This window comes from Lissotriton helveticus, chromosome 7 (genome assembly GCF_964261635.1).
Source record: "Lissotriton helveticus chromosome 7, aLisHel1.1, whole genome shotgun sequence".
Taxonomy (NCBI): Eukaryota; Metazoa; Chordata; class Amphibia; order Caudata; family Salamandridae; genus Lissotriton; species Lissotriton helveticus.
The window spans coordinates 1,610,731,673-1,610,750,049 of record NC_136068.1 but is presented as its reverse complement, the minus strand read 5'-3'; the positions used below and the strand labels follow the sequence as shown (position 1 = coordinate 1,610,750,049).

The following is an 18,377-nucleotide window of genomic DNA, read 5'->3' as shown; positions in this document are numbered from 1 at the left end:
AATACAAGGAGAAGAGATGCACTCCGTGTGTACCGAGTTGTAGTCGTTATTTTGATTGATTGTGCTAGCAGTGGCGTGCTCAACCTGCATAGCGCTTCGTCTCTGTAGCGCTGGATACATGAATATCGTTGCAATAGGAATCATCAGTGAGGTTCCATCAGGCGGCGCTGCCTATTATTCACCCAATTTATACTATACGAATTGGGTGAATTTTTGATAAACATTGTGAAAAAACCAGGGAACATGAATGACATGAGTTAGCCATTACGGCAAGAATATGTTTAAAGGCTGGTGTATATCATGCATTTAGCAAGTTGTTGGTGAATAATTGAAATACCTGTTTATTCTGCATTTAATGAATTGCTGTATGAAAGAGGATAAAGTTATCTTAATTACTTTATTTCTATATATTATAGATGCCCCCGAAGAAGGGAAATATGTTCCCGAAATGCATCGGGCAGTTTTTAATAAACGTCACGGCTTGTGGAACCCACTTCCGACTCCTGAGCTTTTGTGAAATACCTTCGTTTAAATATAATGAATCGATAAGAAACATGGGAGTAAATGGAAAAAATGTTTGTTTAAATAAAGAGAAAAAATGGAGAACACTTATACAAGTAAATTGGTCCATTGGATTTAAATCCAAGGTGAATAATAGGCAGCGCCGCCTGATGGAACCTCACTGATGATTCCTATTGCAACGATATTCATGTATCCAGCGCTACAGAGACGAAGCGCTATGCAGGTTGAGCACGCCACTGCTAGCACAATCAATCAAAATAACGACTACAACTCGGTTCACACGGAGTGCATCTCTTCTCCTTGTATTGTTTTATGCTTAATCGTCTCTACACGGAGATTGCACCCACGGATTAAGGATGAATAAATTTACAACGAATGAACATGACTACAGGCACATTACAGAAGTTGAAAAATCGAGGAGTGGGGTTTCCATTTATTTCATCTATGTCGAACATTTGACTATAAATACACTGTTTAAATCATTTAGCAATTGTCATATAAAAACACATGTATTGGTATAAACCAGTATATAAACGTTTTATGAAAGAATGGGTATAGAAGCCACATTTTCACGAGCAACGCTAGCTAAATTCATAATGTAATATGTAAATCAGGTTTTTAAGTTTAGATAGACCCTTGTTAATGTTTACTGCGTAGTTGCGAGGTAATCACGTGCACTGAATTTCCGGCTGACGTCGAATACGGGTGACTATTCAAATGAGGTTGCTGTTGCAGCATTGGTTTAATCGACATCAGGAGCGCTTCACTGCGCTGTAAGACAAGATGGGTGGATTCGTTTTTTAAAACGGGGTGAACACAAGCTCGGGTAAGAGCAAAACAGCGTGTACTTCGTAGATGTTTGAGTAACAATAATGACTGCGTAGCGTATAAATTGGGTGAATTTTTGATAAACATTGTGAAAAAACCAGGGAACATGAATGACATGAGTTAGCCATTACGGCAAGAATATGTTTAAAGGCTGGTGTATATCATGCATTTAGCAAGTTGTTGGTGAATAATTGAAATACCTGTTTATTCTGCATTTAATGAATTGCTGTATGAAAGAGGATAAAGTTATCTTAATTACTTTATTTCTATATATTATAGATGCCCCCGAAGAAGGGAAATATGTTCCCGAAATGCATCGGGCAGTTTTTAATAAACGTCATGGCTTGTGGAACCCACTTCCGACTCCTGAGCTTTTGTGAAATACCTTCGTTTAAATATAATGAATCGATAAGAAACATGGGAGTAAATGGAAAAAATGTTTGTTTAAATAAAGAGAAAAAATGGAGAACACTTATACAAGTAAATTGGTCCATTGGATTTAAATCCAAGGTGAATAATAGGCAGCGCCGCCTGATGGAACCTCACTGATGATTCCTATTGCAACGATATTCATGTATCCAGCGCTACAGAGACGAAGCGCTATGCAGGTTGAGCACGCCACTGCTAGCACAATCAATCAAAATAACGACTACAACTCGGTACACACGGAGTGCATCTCTTCTCCTTGTATTGTTTTACAACAAACATCACACACTTCCCTGTCACCTACGTCACTGACTGTTGCATGTGACACAGTTGTGACTCTTGCACGCTGCTGTAACTGCTGTGTACAACTAACATCACACACTTCCCTGTCACCTACGTCACTGACTGTTGCATGTGACACAGTTGTGACCCTTGCACTCTGCTGTAACTGCTGTGTACAACAAACATCACACACTTCCCTGTCACCTACGTCACTGACTGTTGCATGTGACAGAGTTGTGACCCTTGCACTCTGCTGTAACTGCTGTGTACAACAAACGTCACACACTTCCCTGTCACCAGTGATGTATGTAAGGTCTCCTGAGGCGGAAAGCCGGGAGCTGTGTTTGTGTAACTTTTAAATATCTTTTAAACTTTGAGAGTCACTTAACTTTGTGGACTATTCCCCCCCATCCCCCTCCTGGCACTTTGACTCTGGGCATTGCCTCACCTGCTCAGGCTGTGCAGCGGAGTTCAGCGCTGCCGCCATTCCCGGCGTTCTTCGAGGCCTCGCCCCCTTCGTGAGGCCACACCCCCTACATCTACCACCTGCCACTATAAATCATGTGCTTACCTCGGAAGCGCAGCGGGCGCGTCGTTGGCGCGTCGGAGGTGCGCCAGAGGTAAGCCCGTCTGCGCCCGTCAGCGCTGAGGAAGCGCCAGACGCCAGACACCCTGACACTTACCAAAACGGTAAGATAATGTATTCTAAACTAGAGCTACTTAAACTACATCATCCCAAGCAAGGATGCTCCAACTTCAACCTGGCCAACACAAATGCGCCCCAAGCTTGCTTATGTGGGTTCTCTCTTACAAATCCAGATCGACAAACATCCCATACCGTTGCCAAGCCCTCAGTGATTAAAATTGGTCAGTTGAATGTTCAATCTATGTCGAAACATCATGCCGAAATCCACGATCTAGTCACTAACCATGCCCTCGACATTCTTTTTCTCACCGAGACGTGGCTTAAAGATGACATGGACACTGTCCTTAATCTGGCCACCCCTACAGGATACACCACCCACACGGTCAATAGAAACTCCAGAGGTGGTGGAATTGCCATAATGACCAGATCGCATCTTACGTGCCAGCTAACTAAAGCAGATATTAAAGATAGCGAGTGTGCACGCTATAACATCAAAATCAATCCCCAGCTTAGCATGGTAGGACTCCTGATATATAGGCCACCAGGAACGGATGTTAAATTCACTAACTCACTCCTCGAGTACCTATGCTCACAGATCACTGAAACTGCCAACTTCACTATTATTGGAGATTTGAACATCCACTTCGACTGTAAGGGAGACTCAAAGATCAATACTCTACTAGCTGATCTGGAGGCCCTTCAACTAGACCAACTTATACAAGGCCCTACCCATAGTGGCGGCCATCTCCTGGACCCCATTTTTACGAACATAATTAATGCGCAGGTCGAAACGCCCCGCCCTATGACCTGGACTGACCACTGTCTAGTAACTATGTTAATACCCTGCAAGAACATCCTGTTTACTAAGCCCACTCAGCAGGTTCGAAAAAGACCCTGGAGAAAGCTCCATATAGAGGACTTCCATGCACTCCTCACTACCCATCCCCCCCACCTAGCGGAGATCCCGATCATGAATACGACAAATTTTGCGATTGGATTAACCAAGCCCTAGACACCCTTATCCCAACTAAATGGATCAAAGCTCGCGCCCACGATTCCAGTCCCTGGTACAACAAGGAACTCTCCGCACTAAAAAAAGAGTGCAAGAAAGACGAAAGATGCTGGAGGAAAAACGATGACCCCGCCCTTAAAACTCTGTACACACAATCGCAAAAAACTTACCACCGTAACATATGCAGGGCCAGGGCAGCCTACTACACCACTGAGATTAAGAACAGTCATAATGCCTCTAAAACTATCTTTAAAATTCTTAAAGAACTCAGTGCTAAAAAAACAGTGGCTAATCCTAACACCTCATCTGCATTATGCGATACCATGGCCTCTTTTTTCTTAGAAAAAATTCGGAAAATTTATATCACCTTTCCCTCCACCTCTGACCTCATCCCATCCAATGACCCCAGCAGACCCAACCTCGCTAACATCCCGGCCCTAAGCTTAGAAGATTTTACTAAAATCTGTAATAAAATCAAGTCTGGCTCACCGGCAGACCCTCTCAAACCTGAAACCTTCAGAGAAGCTGACATGACTGTCCTAGGCCCCCTGCGAGACATCATTAACAAATCTTTCTCTACAGCTATAATCCCTTCCAAGTGGAAACAAGCCTGGATATCACCAGTCATCAAAAAACCTACGCTGGACCCTAACATTGCCGAAAACGTTAGACCTATATCCCTCCTACCATGGCCAGCCAAGGTAGCAGAAGCCCATGTAAATACCATCCTGACCAAATACTTGTCATCTAATAACATCTTAGATTGGTCACAACATGGCTTCCGGGCGGGACATAGCACGGAGACAGCCCTACTAAGTGTGACAGAACACCTCCGCACCATTTTAGACTCTGGTGGAACGGCAGCACTGATTCTACTTGATCTCAGTGCTGCCTTCGACACGGTGTCACACGAAGTTTTGCTGTTCAGGCTAAAAGAGGTTGGGATATCAGGACTCGCTCTTGATTGGTTTAGAGACTTTCTTTCTGGCCGATCATTTCGAGTCTCCACCCCCCCTACCTCTCCACGGAATGTCCCATAGAACAGGGCGTACCCCAGGGGTCAGCTTTTAGCCTCACCCTGTTCAATGTGTATGTCCAGCCCCTGGCAGAGGTAGACAGGAGACACGGAATGTCTCTTGTATCCTACGCTGATGATACGCAGCTGGTGGTGGCATTAAACGATGAAAGTGGTCACAGCGCCCAAAAATTCCAACAAACCCTCATTGACATCACAGAATGGATGACAGCAAACTACCTCCAGCTCAACGCCGGTAAAACAGAGGTGTTGTTGGTGGGAAAAAAGACAAACACTTGGGGGAACAACTGGTGGCCAGAAAACCTGGGACAACCACCTGAGCCCAAAGACTGTGTCAAAAACCTAGGAGTATGGGTAGACTCTGCCCTCAAATTTACTCACCATACTAAAAAAGTGGCAGCAACTTGCTTCGGCATTTTACGGAACCTTAGGCCCATCTTGGGATTCTTTGACAACCAAACCCGTCAGACGATAGTCCAAGCAGCCATCCTCTCCAGGCTGGACTACGCCAGCTCCCTTTTGCTAGGAACGAACGTTGCAGAAAAAGCTAGACTCCAGCGAGTCCAGAACGCTGCCGCCAGGGCTCTGGTAGGTCTCCCTCGCCACACGTCTGTGGCTAGCGTCCTTATCAAGCTCCACTGGCTCCCAATGGAGAAAAGGATATACTTCAAAACGCTATGCCTAGCTTTTAAAATCCTAAAAACGGCCCCCCCCCCCATGCTTTGCCCACTCTTGTCAACCTACATCTCTCGCAACGGTTCCTCGTATCAAAATATCCAGGATGGGTGGTCGTTCCTTCAAATACCAGGCCGCCAAATTCTGGAACGGCCTCCCAGACCAGATCCGAGGGATACAAAATCTATTGACCTTTAGGAAAGCAATAAAAACACACCTCTTCTGTTAACATCTCCCTCCCCTTCTACTTCCTATCCTCTATACCCTTTCATACAGTAAGCGCCGGGACGCCCCTTTGCTGGGGCAGCTGCGCGCTATACAAGCACATATAACATTAACATTAACATTAACGTCATTGACTGTTGCATGTGATAGAGTTGTGACTCTTGCACTCTGCGGTAACTGCTGTGTACAACAAACATCACACACTTCCCTGTCACCTACATCACTGACTGTTGCATGTGACAGAGTTGTGACCCTTGCACTCTGCTGTAACTGCTTTGTACAACAAACATCACACACTTCCCTGTCACCTACGTCACTGACTGTTGCATGTGACAGAGTTGTGACCCTTGCACTCTGCTGTAACTGCTGTGTACAACAAACGTCACACACTTCCCTGTCAACTACGTCACTGACTGTTGCACGTGACACACAGAGTTGGGAGCCTTGCACACTGCTGTAACTATGTGTACTGCAAACATCAAATGCTGCCCTGTCACCCACTTCACTGACTGTTTCATGTGACCCACATAGTTGTGACTATTACATACTGCTGTGTACTGCAAACAGCATACACTGCCCTGACTGTCACCCACTTCACTGACTGTTGCATGTAGTGCACACGTTTGTGACTCTTGCACACTGCTGTAACTGCTGTGTACTGGAAACATCACACACTGCCCTCATTATCACCCACTTTACTGATTGTTGCAGGTGGCACACACAGTTGTGACTCTTGCACACTGCTGTAACTGTTGTGCACTACAAACATCTCACACTGCCCTGACTATCACCTATGTCACTGAAAGTTGCATGTGACACACAGAGTTGTGACACTTGCACACTGCTGTAACTGTTGTGTACTACAAACATCTCACACTGCCCTGACTATCACCTATGTCACTGAGTGTTGCATGTGACACACAGAGTTGTGACTCTTGCACACTGCTGTAACTGCTGTATGCTGCAAATAGCACAAGATGCTCTGACTTGCAAACTGCTCTGACTGTCATTCATGACTGAGTGCTGTACATTGCACTGTCATGTGCCCCACTGACTGCCCTACAGTGTGCAGACTGACGTGTAGGACACTGGCTTGCACACTGCTGGGGTTGTTACTTCACAGGCTGAGGTATGGCTGTGGGGAATGCTCCCTCACATACACAGCAGTGGATGAGGTGGTTGGATATGGCCTCCTCACAGGAGTAGGAGGGGCTGGGGTGATTAGATCGGAGGGGGGGGTTCTTTAGAAATGAGGGGTGGTGGTGGTTGCCTCCTCATAGGGATAAGGGGGGCTGGCTGGTTGGAGATGAGGGTCTTTGGGGGGTTGCCTCCTTGCAGGGCTGATAGGGGTAGGGGGTCCTAGTAGTAACACTTCTGCTTTCCTCCCCAGGGATGTTACGCCACTGTGCAGGAGTACGTCAACGAGAACATCTCCTTCGTTTGGATCTTTGCTGTCTGCATCATCATCATACAGGTTAGACCCCCTCGACCACGGTTTGGGGGGCAGACGGGCTGAGGAGGCTATAGTGGCTAGGAGGACCATGTTCTCCAGAACCTAAATCTTCCCTGTATGACTCTGCCCAGTGATAACAGGGGTGTGTGGGTGTTTGATTCTATCTTCTTTTGACAGGTGAGCTGCTCATCTAGTGGTCCATGTGCGACGTTTGTGTGGAAGTGTTTGTGTGATTTCCCCTTGCACTGACAGGCGTGTGTGATGTGTCTTTAGTGTGGCAGGTGTGTCTGTTGGTGATTCTGACTGTGAAGATTCTTTTTACATCAAACACAAAAGGTGATGGGGGATTTTGCAAGAGGTCACTGTCTAAACATTGCCAATCACTCAGGATAGCATTCCAACCCATTATTCGCTTGCCCACTAGGCCACCTCAGTTTGGACCCAGCCATATGCAAATTAGTTTTGACCCTGCTCCAATAGGAATAGTCCAGCTCAAGTCCTCTCTGAACTGGTAAACAAGCAACGTAAGGCCGTTTTACCCTCATTGGGACTCGTCAGTCAGGTGTAGGTTGGTTTCAGTGGCACAGTGAGCACAGGACCTGGGCATACCCTTGGTTCTCACAGAGGTACATCAAACAAAATTGCACTGGCCTTGGGTTGCTTGTGTTTCGATTCAGAGAGGACCTGACATGGCATTGCGGGCAAAAAAACTATCAGTTGGAATGCTACCCGAGCGATTGCTATGGTTTAGACAAACTGCAAGCATCCTCCCGTCACCCTTTGTGTGTTTGATATGAATGATTTTACTTCATGTCCCTGGGCAGTATCCTCTGTGGCTGTTGTTTTCCACTAGTGTGGTGTTGGGGGCCTCCAGTACTGCTGCACAGCAATGTTAAGAAATCAAAATCATTCCCTTTGGTGACTTGAATCTCTACTGGCAGCAAAGTATAGAAGTCAAAAGACAATGTTGAGCTAGTCTCATAACTTCATAGAACCGGGCTTTCAATTATGGGTATGTAAAAAAAGAACAGCAAAAAACAGTTGCTGCTTACACCTTCCTTGGTTATGAGAAGACCCCAAAGGCAGTACACTGTAATATTTGTATTGTTTGGTTCTATCCAAGCATAAATACATAGCAAGCGCAGAACCCGCCTTTAAGAGCTCACACTTACCCAGGTTGATTAGTTACCAAACGAAATAGGGACATTGCATGTCCTTTTCAAAGTCTATATTGACTATATTTGGTAACAGTTGGATATCAAAATAAACATGGTAAGCATAACCAACTGTACTCTCATATTTTTTGGTAGGACCCTTGCTGGAATATACATCCATCACATAGCTAAGAGTACAAGGCTAGAAGTAACTTGTGGCATCTAAGCTGAGCGACTCTGCCAATACCTCCCTCGCTTCCGCCGCCTCTGCTCCATCCATCAGTGATTTGACACTCCTGAGCCAACCGTCTTAATCCCCAGCATCTCTGAACATGTTTTCTTTCTCCTTATACGTCACTCAGAGCTTCACTGGTTGGAGCAGACGCACCCGCTCTCCTTGGGTTATAGATTTCTGTGTTGAGGATCCTCTGTTTGCGGATTGTCTCTGGTGGTGCACGGCCTGGAAACAATGGGCCCAATGCCCTTGGTATTTGATATTTCTTTTAGCTCTTCCTTCTGTCAGGAAACTCTTCCTTTCTACCCAGTCACTTTAAAGGCACTGCTGCCTCCTTCTTTGTTTGAGCCCCTGCTGTATTTTATTCTGACGCTTGGATCTTTCACCACATTGAGTTCCTCTTTGTTTACCAGCTTGTTAAGAAGTGTGGAGAATCCTGGCCCTCTACCGTAAGACCTAGAATTCTAACTTGGTTCTGTCTTGCTGTGTTTTTCTGCATTTCCTTCCTACTGGCAAGTGATCAGTTTTCCTTTCTCAGCTATTTGTTTTCTCATGCTGAAGAGTTTGGGGTTATTGCTCATCAGCTAACAACCACCACCAGTTTGCTGTTCATGTCGCCCATCGTCTTCTCCAGTGTGGTCACTCCTGCATGATGTTTGTTAAACTTCCCACTCCTCCTAGCTTTCAACATTTCAATGTATCCCAGAGCTACTGTTGCAAGGTCGCTCCTTCAGACATGGACCATCAGCGATCGGTCTCCCCCCCCCCCTCTCCCCTGTGAGACTGACGAAACCAGTTTCTGCTGCCCTCTCTTTCCTTTCCCCCTGGTTGCCTCCATATCATCTCTGTACACTTCCGGCAAGCTCTCTTCTTACTTATTTCTTGAGTCCCGCTTCAGGACTGTGTCTCAGTTTGCACTAGCCAGTGCCTTGCGTTTGCGCAATAAGGCTACATTTCTTTGCAACGAGCGGGTCCCCGTCTTTGCCGTGAAGCACCCCTGTGCTTACAGTCCCAGACGAGCTGTGTGCCCCTTCTTTGTATCAGTCTGGATCGTTTAAATCTCCCCCACAAACTTCAGTTCACTCTGTCTGGTGCTTATTGATTGAGTGCCTGGCCCAGTGGTTGATTTGTGCCTATTGTTGCCTGTAGGCAGCACCAGGACTTAATTTAGAGAACCATGGCCCATATTTATCAAGGTTTTGTGTCGCCCTTGGTCCGCGCAAGGAGACGCAAGGGCGACGCAAAACCTAAGTGAGATTTACCAAGCCACGCCAGGCCTCCCTGCGCGGTCCAGCATGGCTTGATAAATCTAGAGCAAGCTTCTTCATTGAGTAGCTCGCAAGCTACTGGTAGTTTCCTATAAGTAGCTCTCTTATGTGCAGCCCAGCCTACTAGATCAGAAGATTATGCTGGGTTGAATTAATATATGTGTAGCATATTTTAAAATTGTCTCACCTCTGAAGGAGGCCGGATGCTGAGTTGATCAGCCACTCAGCAGTTGAAGAGATATCTGGAGTTAAAGGAGGGAAATGGGAAGACAGATTACGAATGGTTAGATGGACAGCACATTTTAGGTAGGAAGATGAATATGCTTGAACAGGGCAGGTGTCCAGTGGGCTGAAGCGGACAGGAAATTTAAAGTGGGAAAGGGTAGTTTAAGTTCTGTATCAGTGAGCTGTGTGTTTAGGCTGTAAGGTGATAGGCTAGGTCTGCATTTTTGTAAGAGCAAGCTTTTCATATTAAAGTTGGCTTTTACACACTAATTTCCTGTCTCACCCAATTCAGTGCAACTTTAAGTAGTGTATACATCAGGGGTTATGTGTGACTAGCCGTTAGGTGAGTGGAGGGTTGGGTGATAATTGTTCTAGAATTTATAGCGGCAAAAGGTTTGTTTAGTTAATCACATTGTTCAGTTAGAAAGTAGTTGGTTGACCCAGTCACTGTCAGACCCAATTTGGGAGGCCCTCCAAGCAGGAGCTGCTGGGCCTCATCTGTGAAGGTTGAAATCATTTACAACTGATGTCTCTGGGTCCATCCTAGCTTTCAATATGCAGGTAAGATAAAAAGGGGTGACCTGTGGTTCACCGTGGCATTATAGAGTTATGATTTTGCATATATATAAGTAATGGCCCACAAAAATACTTACACCATAATATGCACTAGTTAGTAGAAGATTGTGACTTACACCTCTTAGATTCATGTAAGACATATATGATATTAGGGGTGTCCTTCGCCAGCACTGTACAGCTAAAAACCAAACTTCACCAATGAGCAGGTATGGAATGACTGAAGAGACCTGTCACACTTTGCTGGACAGTATAGTCCCCCACTGCGTCCCTTAACATGATAACCGCACCTCGGTGGCCATCTTGCACTGCATGGAAACATTTTGCTACATAGGATCAAAACAAAGACTACTTGCATCCATCCACGCAACCTACACGGTGAAGCATGCTACCCATGTAGGCAAACTCTTCTGCGCATCACATAGGAGTAGGAAGCGCTGTATAAATGCAGCGATACAATAGAGTAATATTGCTTTGTAAATTGTGCCAAGCAGAACCCCTTCATCACTTGACTGTCAGTGGTAACGATTACAGCCAGTCAGGGCTTTTCAGGAGGTAGTGTGGAGGTGCGAAACTCAGCCCAACAATCACCCAGCAGCGCAGTAACTGAATGTATAACTCAGTGCTTTAATTTGCTGAAAGTCCTTTAATCTACCCACTTATAATGTAATACTTCACAGCACATAAAACAGTAACTATTTTTGCCCTACTGTTCATTATATTCACCCAGGCTCGCCCCACTCTCAGGTGTCACCCCATTTATTTGGTAGGTCGCCCCTGGGGCTTAAGTGTCTCAAGTCTTAGGTGCATATTACCCCAGAATCCAGTTCTAGTGCTCAGTCCTCAATCAAGTCTATGCTATTGTATTCTCACCATAGCGCTTGCATCAGAGCCACTTTTCTGGCATCCGGCAAGGACCTGCAGCACGTGTCTTACTTCACTCCCACGTCTGGGTGGAGACATGCTGCCCGCGTAGGGTGGCAGCAGGATGACTACAGGAACCTCCATCAGCCCTCTACGCAGGTAGGCAGTGACCCTGGCTGGCTGGACATCCTTCTCGGTTATCTTTGAGGTGCAGGAGATGGACTGCCAAGGTCAAAGGTCACAGCGGCAGGAGGGTAGCCAAAGAGTGGGTGTCTTGCTTGCAATGGCACGACACATCTTAAGCATAGACTCAGTTGGTGGTGCATGGTCTGCCCAGGCACAACATCTGGATGGCAACAGACTCTGCTGCTGGCACAATCTTTTCAGCAGTTCACTTTGCCTTGGGCAACACTCACTGCCTCAGGCACAAACTTCTTGATGGCAGCAGTAACAGCCTCTGCTTGCACTTTCTTCCTGGAATGCTTTCATGGGCAGATCGTTGCCCACAAGCCTCGGGTATGCAGATCACTCTCCCCAGTCTTCCGTTGGCCGGTGGACACATACGGCACCTGGGGTCAAGCTGCTCTAGCACTTCAGGTAAGTCACACCTTTGCAGGGTTGGCAAGCTCATTCCTTCTCTCAGCACAGCAGCAGATTGAGCTTCAAGCCAAGCAAGGCCAGACTTCAGGTGATGTTCCCTCATCTTAGGGAAGCTGACTGCCAGTCAGGCACCAGCTCCGTCTGCAAACAAGGCATGTAGATTCTCTGTCTGCACTTTCAGAACTGGTTTCGGTTGGTTCTCTTTTCATATGTCCTCTTCCGGCAGTTCTCCTGGCACAGCCTGGGTGCACCCGCACCATCTAACGAATAACAGTGCTACAGGAAGACTAATCAGCAGCCCCTATTAGCAGAAGGCCTAATTGAATTCCTAAAGGAGTCCTATCTCCTCTTCCCACTTCAGTGTGTAAGTCTCCTCCCCCCGTCTTCAGTAATATCCGGTATACATTTCCATTGTCTGGGAAAACAACCAAACTTTCAACTTCTTCACAGGAACAGGCTTGGGGCTTCCAAAATGGAACTCACAAGCCTCTGCTACTCTGGCTCATTCATTCCAGTGGCTCCACCGGCCACATACACGCACATGCGTAACATGCACTTGGGATGATAGCATCAGGACCTAGGTTCGTGCACTTTACACACAGAGCTCCACTCCAGTGAAACATAAACAACTACTTATCTTCAAAATATGGTATGATGCCACCACTGATCTACATGGCATGACAGGGACGGTAGTCCACTGTCAGTCAAACATTGGCATACTTGGGGCCTCATTTATGAGCCCTTGCGTCACTTTTACGCCGCTGGTGCGTCACTTTTAGTGACGCACCAGAGGAGTAAAAAATGTGCCTTGTTGCACCACATTTACAAAGTGACGCATCTAAGCAGATGCGTCACTTTGTAAACCCCTGCGCCACATTATAGCTGCGTCAGTTATAATGTATGCAGAGGGGGCGTTCCCCCGCAAAAAGCCTCGTAATAGTGATGCAGTGAATTCTATGAGATTTCACTGCGTCACTTTTAGGACGCTGTTGCGTCAAAATCTTGCGCCTGCCTCACAGCAGGCGTAAGACTGACGCAAGCCCTTTCACATGGGGCTTTCCCCATGTGAAAGGACGCATTGCTGGAGTTGCGTCACTTTTGTGACACATTCCAGCAATGCGTGACTTTTGCGCTTACAGATACGTCAGAAATACTGATGTATCTGTAACTCCTTGCGACATGATGCGTCATACTGTAAATATGACGCATCATTGGTGACGCAAGGAGGGTGCAATGAAAAGTGACGCATCGCTGCTTTCACGCAGCGATGCGTCACTTTTCATAAATGAGGCCCTTGGTGCGCCCCTCCAGGTCACAGAACCTCATTCATGTCAATGGACAGGCGTAGGCCTTTGCGCACACACTAGGTGAATGTGAGGCGAGGACAAAGCCAGAACTGCTACTAAAGCCAGATACTCACAGCCTGGCACTCCCGACGGGGAACACAAATGTACACCATGCAGGGGATGTTCCTGTCCCAAGTCGCCATGCAGAGTGAGTGCATCTGGCTCTTAAGCTGCATGTGCCTTACATGGACCCAGGGGACAGTCTTTGGATAGGGGGTGTGTAGCGTAGGGGTAGCGAAGCAAAAGAAGACAGCTGCAGGTGTATCCAGTCGTAGTCTTTGTTAATTTAAAAATAGGATACAAAGTAAGCAGCAGGGAGAACTTCGCAGCTCAAGGCTCAAGGACGGAATGCTCCTTGATACAAAAGGAAATACATTCTAGAAGGCCATGAGGCAAGGGAGAGAACGCATGGATTAAAGGGGAAGAGAAACAAAAGGAGGAAGAGACGGCAACATCAGGATATTACAACATCTCCCTTCCCACAAATAATTAAGTCATGACAAAATCATTGTAACGCGCTGGCAATCTAAAATTCCTTTAAGAAACATATTTTAGTAGGGCATAAGGCAAGGGAAAGAACACAGGGATTTAAGGGGAAGAGACAGAGAAGGGAAACAACAGGAGGAAGAGATGGCAAAGTCAGGATATTACAGAGTGGCTTGCTAAGTTGGAGAATTGACAAGGGATTTATCTCAGCTTTTTTGGCTTTAAAAGCCAAGAAAGCGGAGATAAAATGATCTCCCTATCAGCAACAGGGTGCTAACACGCAAATTCGCATGTTAGCACCCTTTTTCTCTACGCTTCCCCTTGCATCTCTAATGAGATGCAAAGGGGGCGTTCCAGAGAAAAATAATAGGAGAAATGTTGTTAAGCGACATTTCTCCTATTATCAAGGATTTCGCTAACCCTGTTAGTGATAAAAAAAGCAGCGCTAACCACGGTTAGCACTGCTTTTTTTACACCTGGTATTTTCCTGACTTAGCCATGATATCCTATGGAAGGTGGATATCATGGCTAAGTTTGTGAGCCCCTATCATCAAGCTAACGAGTAACTTCGAGAGATTATCGTTGGTTTTCCAGCTATAATCTCTCATTTGGCAGTTAGCGCGAAGATTTTTATCACTTCTGAGATAAACCTTGCTAATAGCAAGTTATCTCTGCAATAATTTCCGGCGATGCTTAGCGTTAAAAAAATCATTGCTAAGCCTCGTTAGCGATAAATATCGCTAATCGTTGGTAATATGCCCCTGAGTTCTTTATGTCTCTGGTGAGCCACCTTAGCCAGAAAGTTCCCGTCTTTTCTCGTTCCGATCATTTTTGTGCTGGTGAATCCTTGAATGGATACTGGAGGGGATTCACAGGAAGCCAGTCCTGTTCTCCAACATATCATTCTATAATGGTAGTTCCTGGAAGTAAGGTCTCTCATTCTCACAGCAGATCGCTTTGGAAATCAGAGGTATATGAATTTGCCCTGCAGTGATATGTGTGCATGATTCTGACATCAGTCGATGCTGGGTGTGACTGTGACCTGCCTCGAGGGAGGTGATGAGGGGAGAGAGAGATGGATGGGTTAGGATGCATTTGCCATCTGAGTTGACGTAATGAATGCATAACTCTTATCTGGGGGGATTACTATGCATTGTGATTCTGACATGGGATAAACGAGGTGTGCGATTTTTGCTACACTTGTGAGTGGTATATTCATGGGTCATACACGTTATGATTATGACGTGGTTTTAAATGTATGATTCTGATCAGAAATTACATGTACCACATATGTGCTGCTTGCCCTCTAACCTCTCCTATTTGACCTTTGCAGGTCCTGGGACTTGTATTTTCCATGCTCATGTACTGCCAGGTGCTGAAAGCTGAGAAGAATTATGATTGAAATTACCAGCTGTCCCATCCATTTTCAGTGGAGCCGAGGCAAGGCACTGGCGGGGCGACCCCTCCCCCTGACCTGAACTCAGGCCCCAGCCGTTTGCCCAATTTTAACTGGGCTCAGGCACCAATTTTCTGTCCATCACCTGAGGTTAGGCACTAACTGCTCGTCTACCCCCGGAGGAGCTCATGCGACCTTTGTCCATCAATCATGTGAATTCCGGCTACAGTCAGTCCATTACAAACTCACCTGTTCTCGAATCACCTCAGGTGCTACGTGGCTACCCATTTGTAGAATGACTGAGACAACTGCGGGCCCACTGTGATCATCTGAGCTCAAGTGCCGGCCGGCTACCTATCTTCAGCAAGCTTAGGCACCATCTGGCTTGCATCCTGAACCACGTTCAGGTACCAATCTACTGCCCATTTTCATCGCAGAACTGGAACCAGTTACCCCCATTTGAGTTACCAAGGATACCCAAGTCCATTCCTTCTGTCAATTATCTCTTGTGTACTAGGATTGCTATATAAACCTAGTGCTCACTCTCATACAAGTACTAACCTCCAATTCACCAGTGCACTAACCTCCCTCTCACCATAATTTGACCTATAACTAACCCAAGGACTGACCTGTTCATACAGGACCCACCTCTGACAAAGTAGGGCTCAAATTGCCTCCCATGCACAGCAAAACATATCTCACATGAGCAAAAGAAATGACTTCCTGCCCCATCACTAGCCATTCACCCAGTAGAAACGACCTCCGCAGAGCGCGGCTTGCCTCGAATCCACTTAAACCAGAGAAATCACCTCTCACTCATGACTGACCTTTTACACACTACATACCTGGCTTCTTGTCCATCCTAAGACTGACCTTGAACTCACACAAGGTCTGATTGTAACTGCAGAGACTGACTGCTCGCCGAGAACACCGCAGAGGGCTCACCTGCTCTCTTTCACAACTTAGCTCTGTTTACTTCCCCTCTCAAACCACAGTTGTCTACCTCCCCCTAACTTTTTATTCACCAATCTCCCTTTCTTTTTTCCTAACGTCCTTCCTTCAGTCCGTTTTTACCCTCCTCTGTGGCCTCCTCTCCTCTTGCTTTTATCCCTCCATATTCTCCTCTTCCCCTGACCTCATTTATTATTACTCTTTTTTCTCCACTCCCTCTCCACTTCTGTTAATTTTCTCTCTCTGGATGGGGATATTTTCATTGTTGCTGTGCTCGAGGTCATGTACCGGCTGCCTGCATGCTTCGTTCTCTTCCACAGCCTATCTGGGCTGCGCTGCGTCCCTTGGCCCTGAAGGACGCCCTTTGTTGGGCTTTGGCGTTTCCTTGCATTGCGTGTTGTTTCCTGGTATTGTTCTGAAGCTCTCTGGTTCTGTCATCGCACCTTCCTGCTTGTCTGATGCCCAAAGTGCTTGGTTTATTTCGGTTTCTCATGCTTTATTCCTCACTGCATCCATTCTAGAGACCTTGCGCTGTGATTATGAGTCAGACGGAACACAATTGACCGATGACGACTGCCCAGTATTACCTTACCAGGGGGCATATATACAAGCCCTTAGCGCCACCGGAGCATCTCTTTTATTGACGCTCCAGTGGCGCTCTATGCTAGCCCATATTTACAAGGCCGTTCTAGTGACTTACCGTGGTTAAACACAGCCTTGTAGATATGGCCCTCTGCAATGCAGTTTTTTATCACAAAGGGGCATGCAATGCGGGTTTCTGTGGGCGTTCCCAGCAACACCCATAACTTTGTGACACTGCGTCAGATTTACAAGGCTCTGTAAATTTGAGGCAGCGCCAAGAACGTAAGCCTTTCGAAAGAAGGCGTTAATTTGGTGCAACAAGGAGAAATTCTTTTACTTCTCTCTTTTTTTTTTTTCTCTTTATGTGTGCAGCATTCTCCAGCATACATAGCAGGAGCAAAACACCATTAATGCTTGTTTTTGTGCAGGAAAGTGTCGCTTCCTGCACAAACACAATCATCCCTGCAATGTAGGCACATTTGCACCACGGTGCAAGGGTGCCTGCATTGGCGCTAGGCAGCTTTTTCAGCGCAGGGGTGAGCACAAGGATGCACAGTATTCTTGTTAATAAGACACATCCCTGCATTTGAAAGTGACGCAGCTCTGCACAGTAAAACTGCTTGCGACACAGCGTTGCGCCATGTTCATGTAAATATGCCCTCTGGTTTTTGGGAACATCCCAATTTTGTCTGCCGTAAAGCTCGATGCTTTAACTGCAACAGTCGGGCCTCGGAAACCAGCCCGCCTGACACTTTTTCGTCTGTAAAGGGATCATGGCAAGTGGGAAGCATGCAACGCTCCCCCTGCCAGAACCGTTTTTATCCTGTCTTCTCCAACCCTTGCTACTCCACTCCTCTCCTCAGCCCCACAGACAAGCCCTAACAGACAATTACTATTTGCCAGAGCAGGTGATAAATGTGTTGGAATAAAGTTCGGAATACCACATTGCAGTAACTCTCAGAGGGGTTTAGCTTGTGAGTGCATGGAACAGACAGTATGTTACCACACAACAACAGTAAATGTATATGCTTAGTTTGCACCCTGTCAGTACCTTCCAAGTTGTAATTGGGCCCATGGTGTGCAGAGTGCTGCAGAAACAGTTTTTAAAAATTTGTATTAATGTGCAGTATCAATAATAAATGTAACAATTCAGGTCATTTTCTGGCCCCCAATCTTTAGTTTTTAGATGTGTTGCTTCATTTTATCAATAATGTACCTCAACTCTCTTTTATTTTCATTTGAATACTTAGGGGCATATTATCAAGGACGGCGTTAAAATTATCGCTGGTTTAGCGGCAGAAAACTGCAGCTAAAGCAGTGATAATGGGCTTGATAATATGCCCTGGAGAATTCCAATAGAAACCCATGTTCACACCAGAACATGGACTTCTATTGGAATTCTCAAGGGCATATTATCAAGCCCATTATCGCCGCTTTAGCAGCAGTTTTTTGCCGCTAAACCGGCGATCATTTTTAACGCCGTCCTTGATAATATGCCCCTAAGTTGTGTCAGAAAAAGGGATTAGTGGTACCATGAAAAGCCTAAGCCAGGAGCGCCACTTTCTGCAATACAATTTTCAGCCACATTGTGT

The 18,377-nt window shown here is 46.2% G+C and overlaps 1 protein-coding gene across 2 annotated transcripts in view; it reads left to right on the top strand.

Moving 5' to 3' along the window:
* The window catches only part of LOC144770593 (tetraspanin-4-like), a 212,166-nt gene extending 194,209 nt beyond the window's left edge, over positions 1-17,957 (top strand). The window contains exons 8-10 of one of the 2 annotated variants that reach the window (XR_013598946.1): positions 7,043-7,126; positions 15,190-17,715; positions 17,757-17,957. Coding sequence is in view for 1 of the 2 variants with exons in the window: in XM_078655250.1 (XP_078511376.1) it covers positions 7,043-7,126; positions 15,190-15,258 (153 nt within the window). In the remaining variant the exon portion in view is untranslated. Of the gene's footprint in view, positions 1-7,042; positions 7,127-15,189 lie in introns of both variants that reach the window. The other variant, XM_078655250.1, reaches the window with a different exon arrangement.
* Positions 17,958-18,377: the final 420 nt, after the last annotated feature.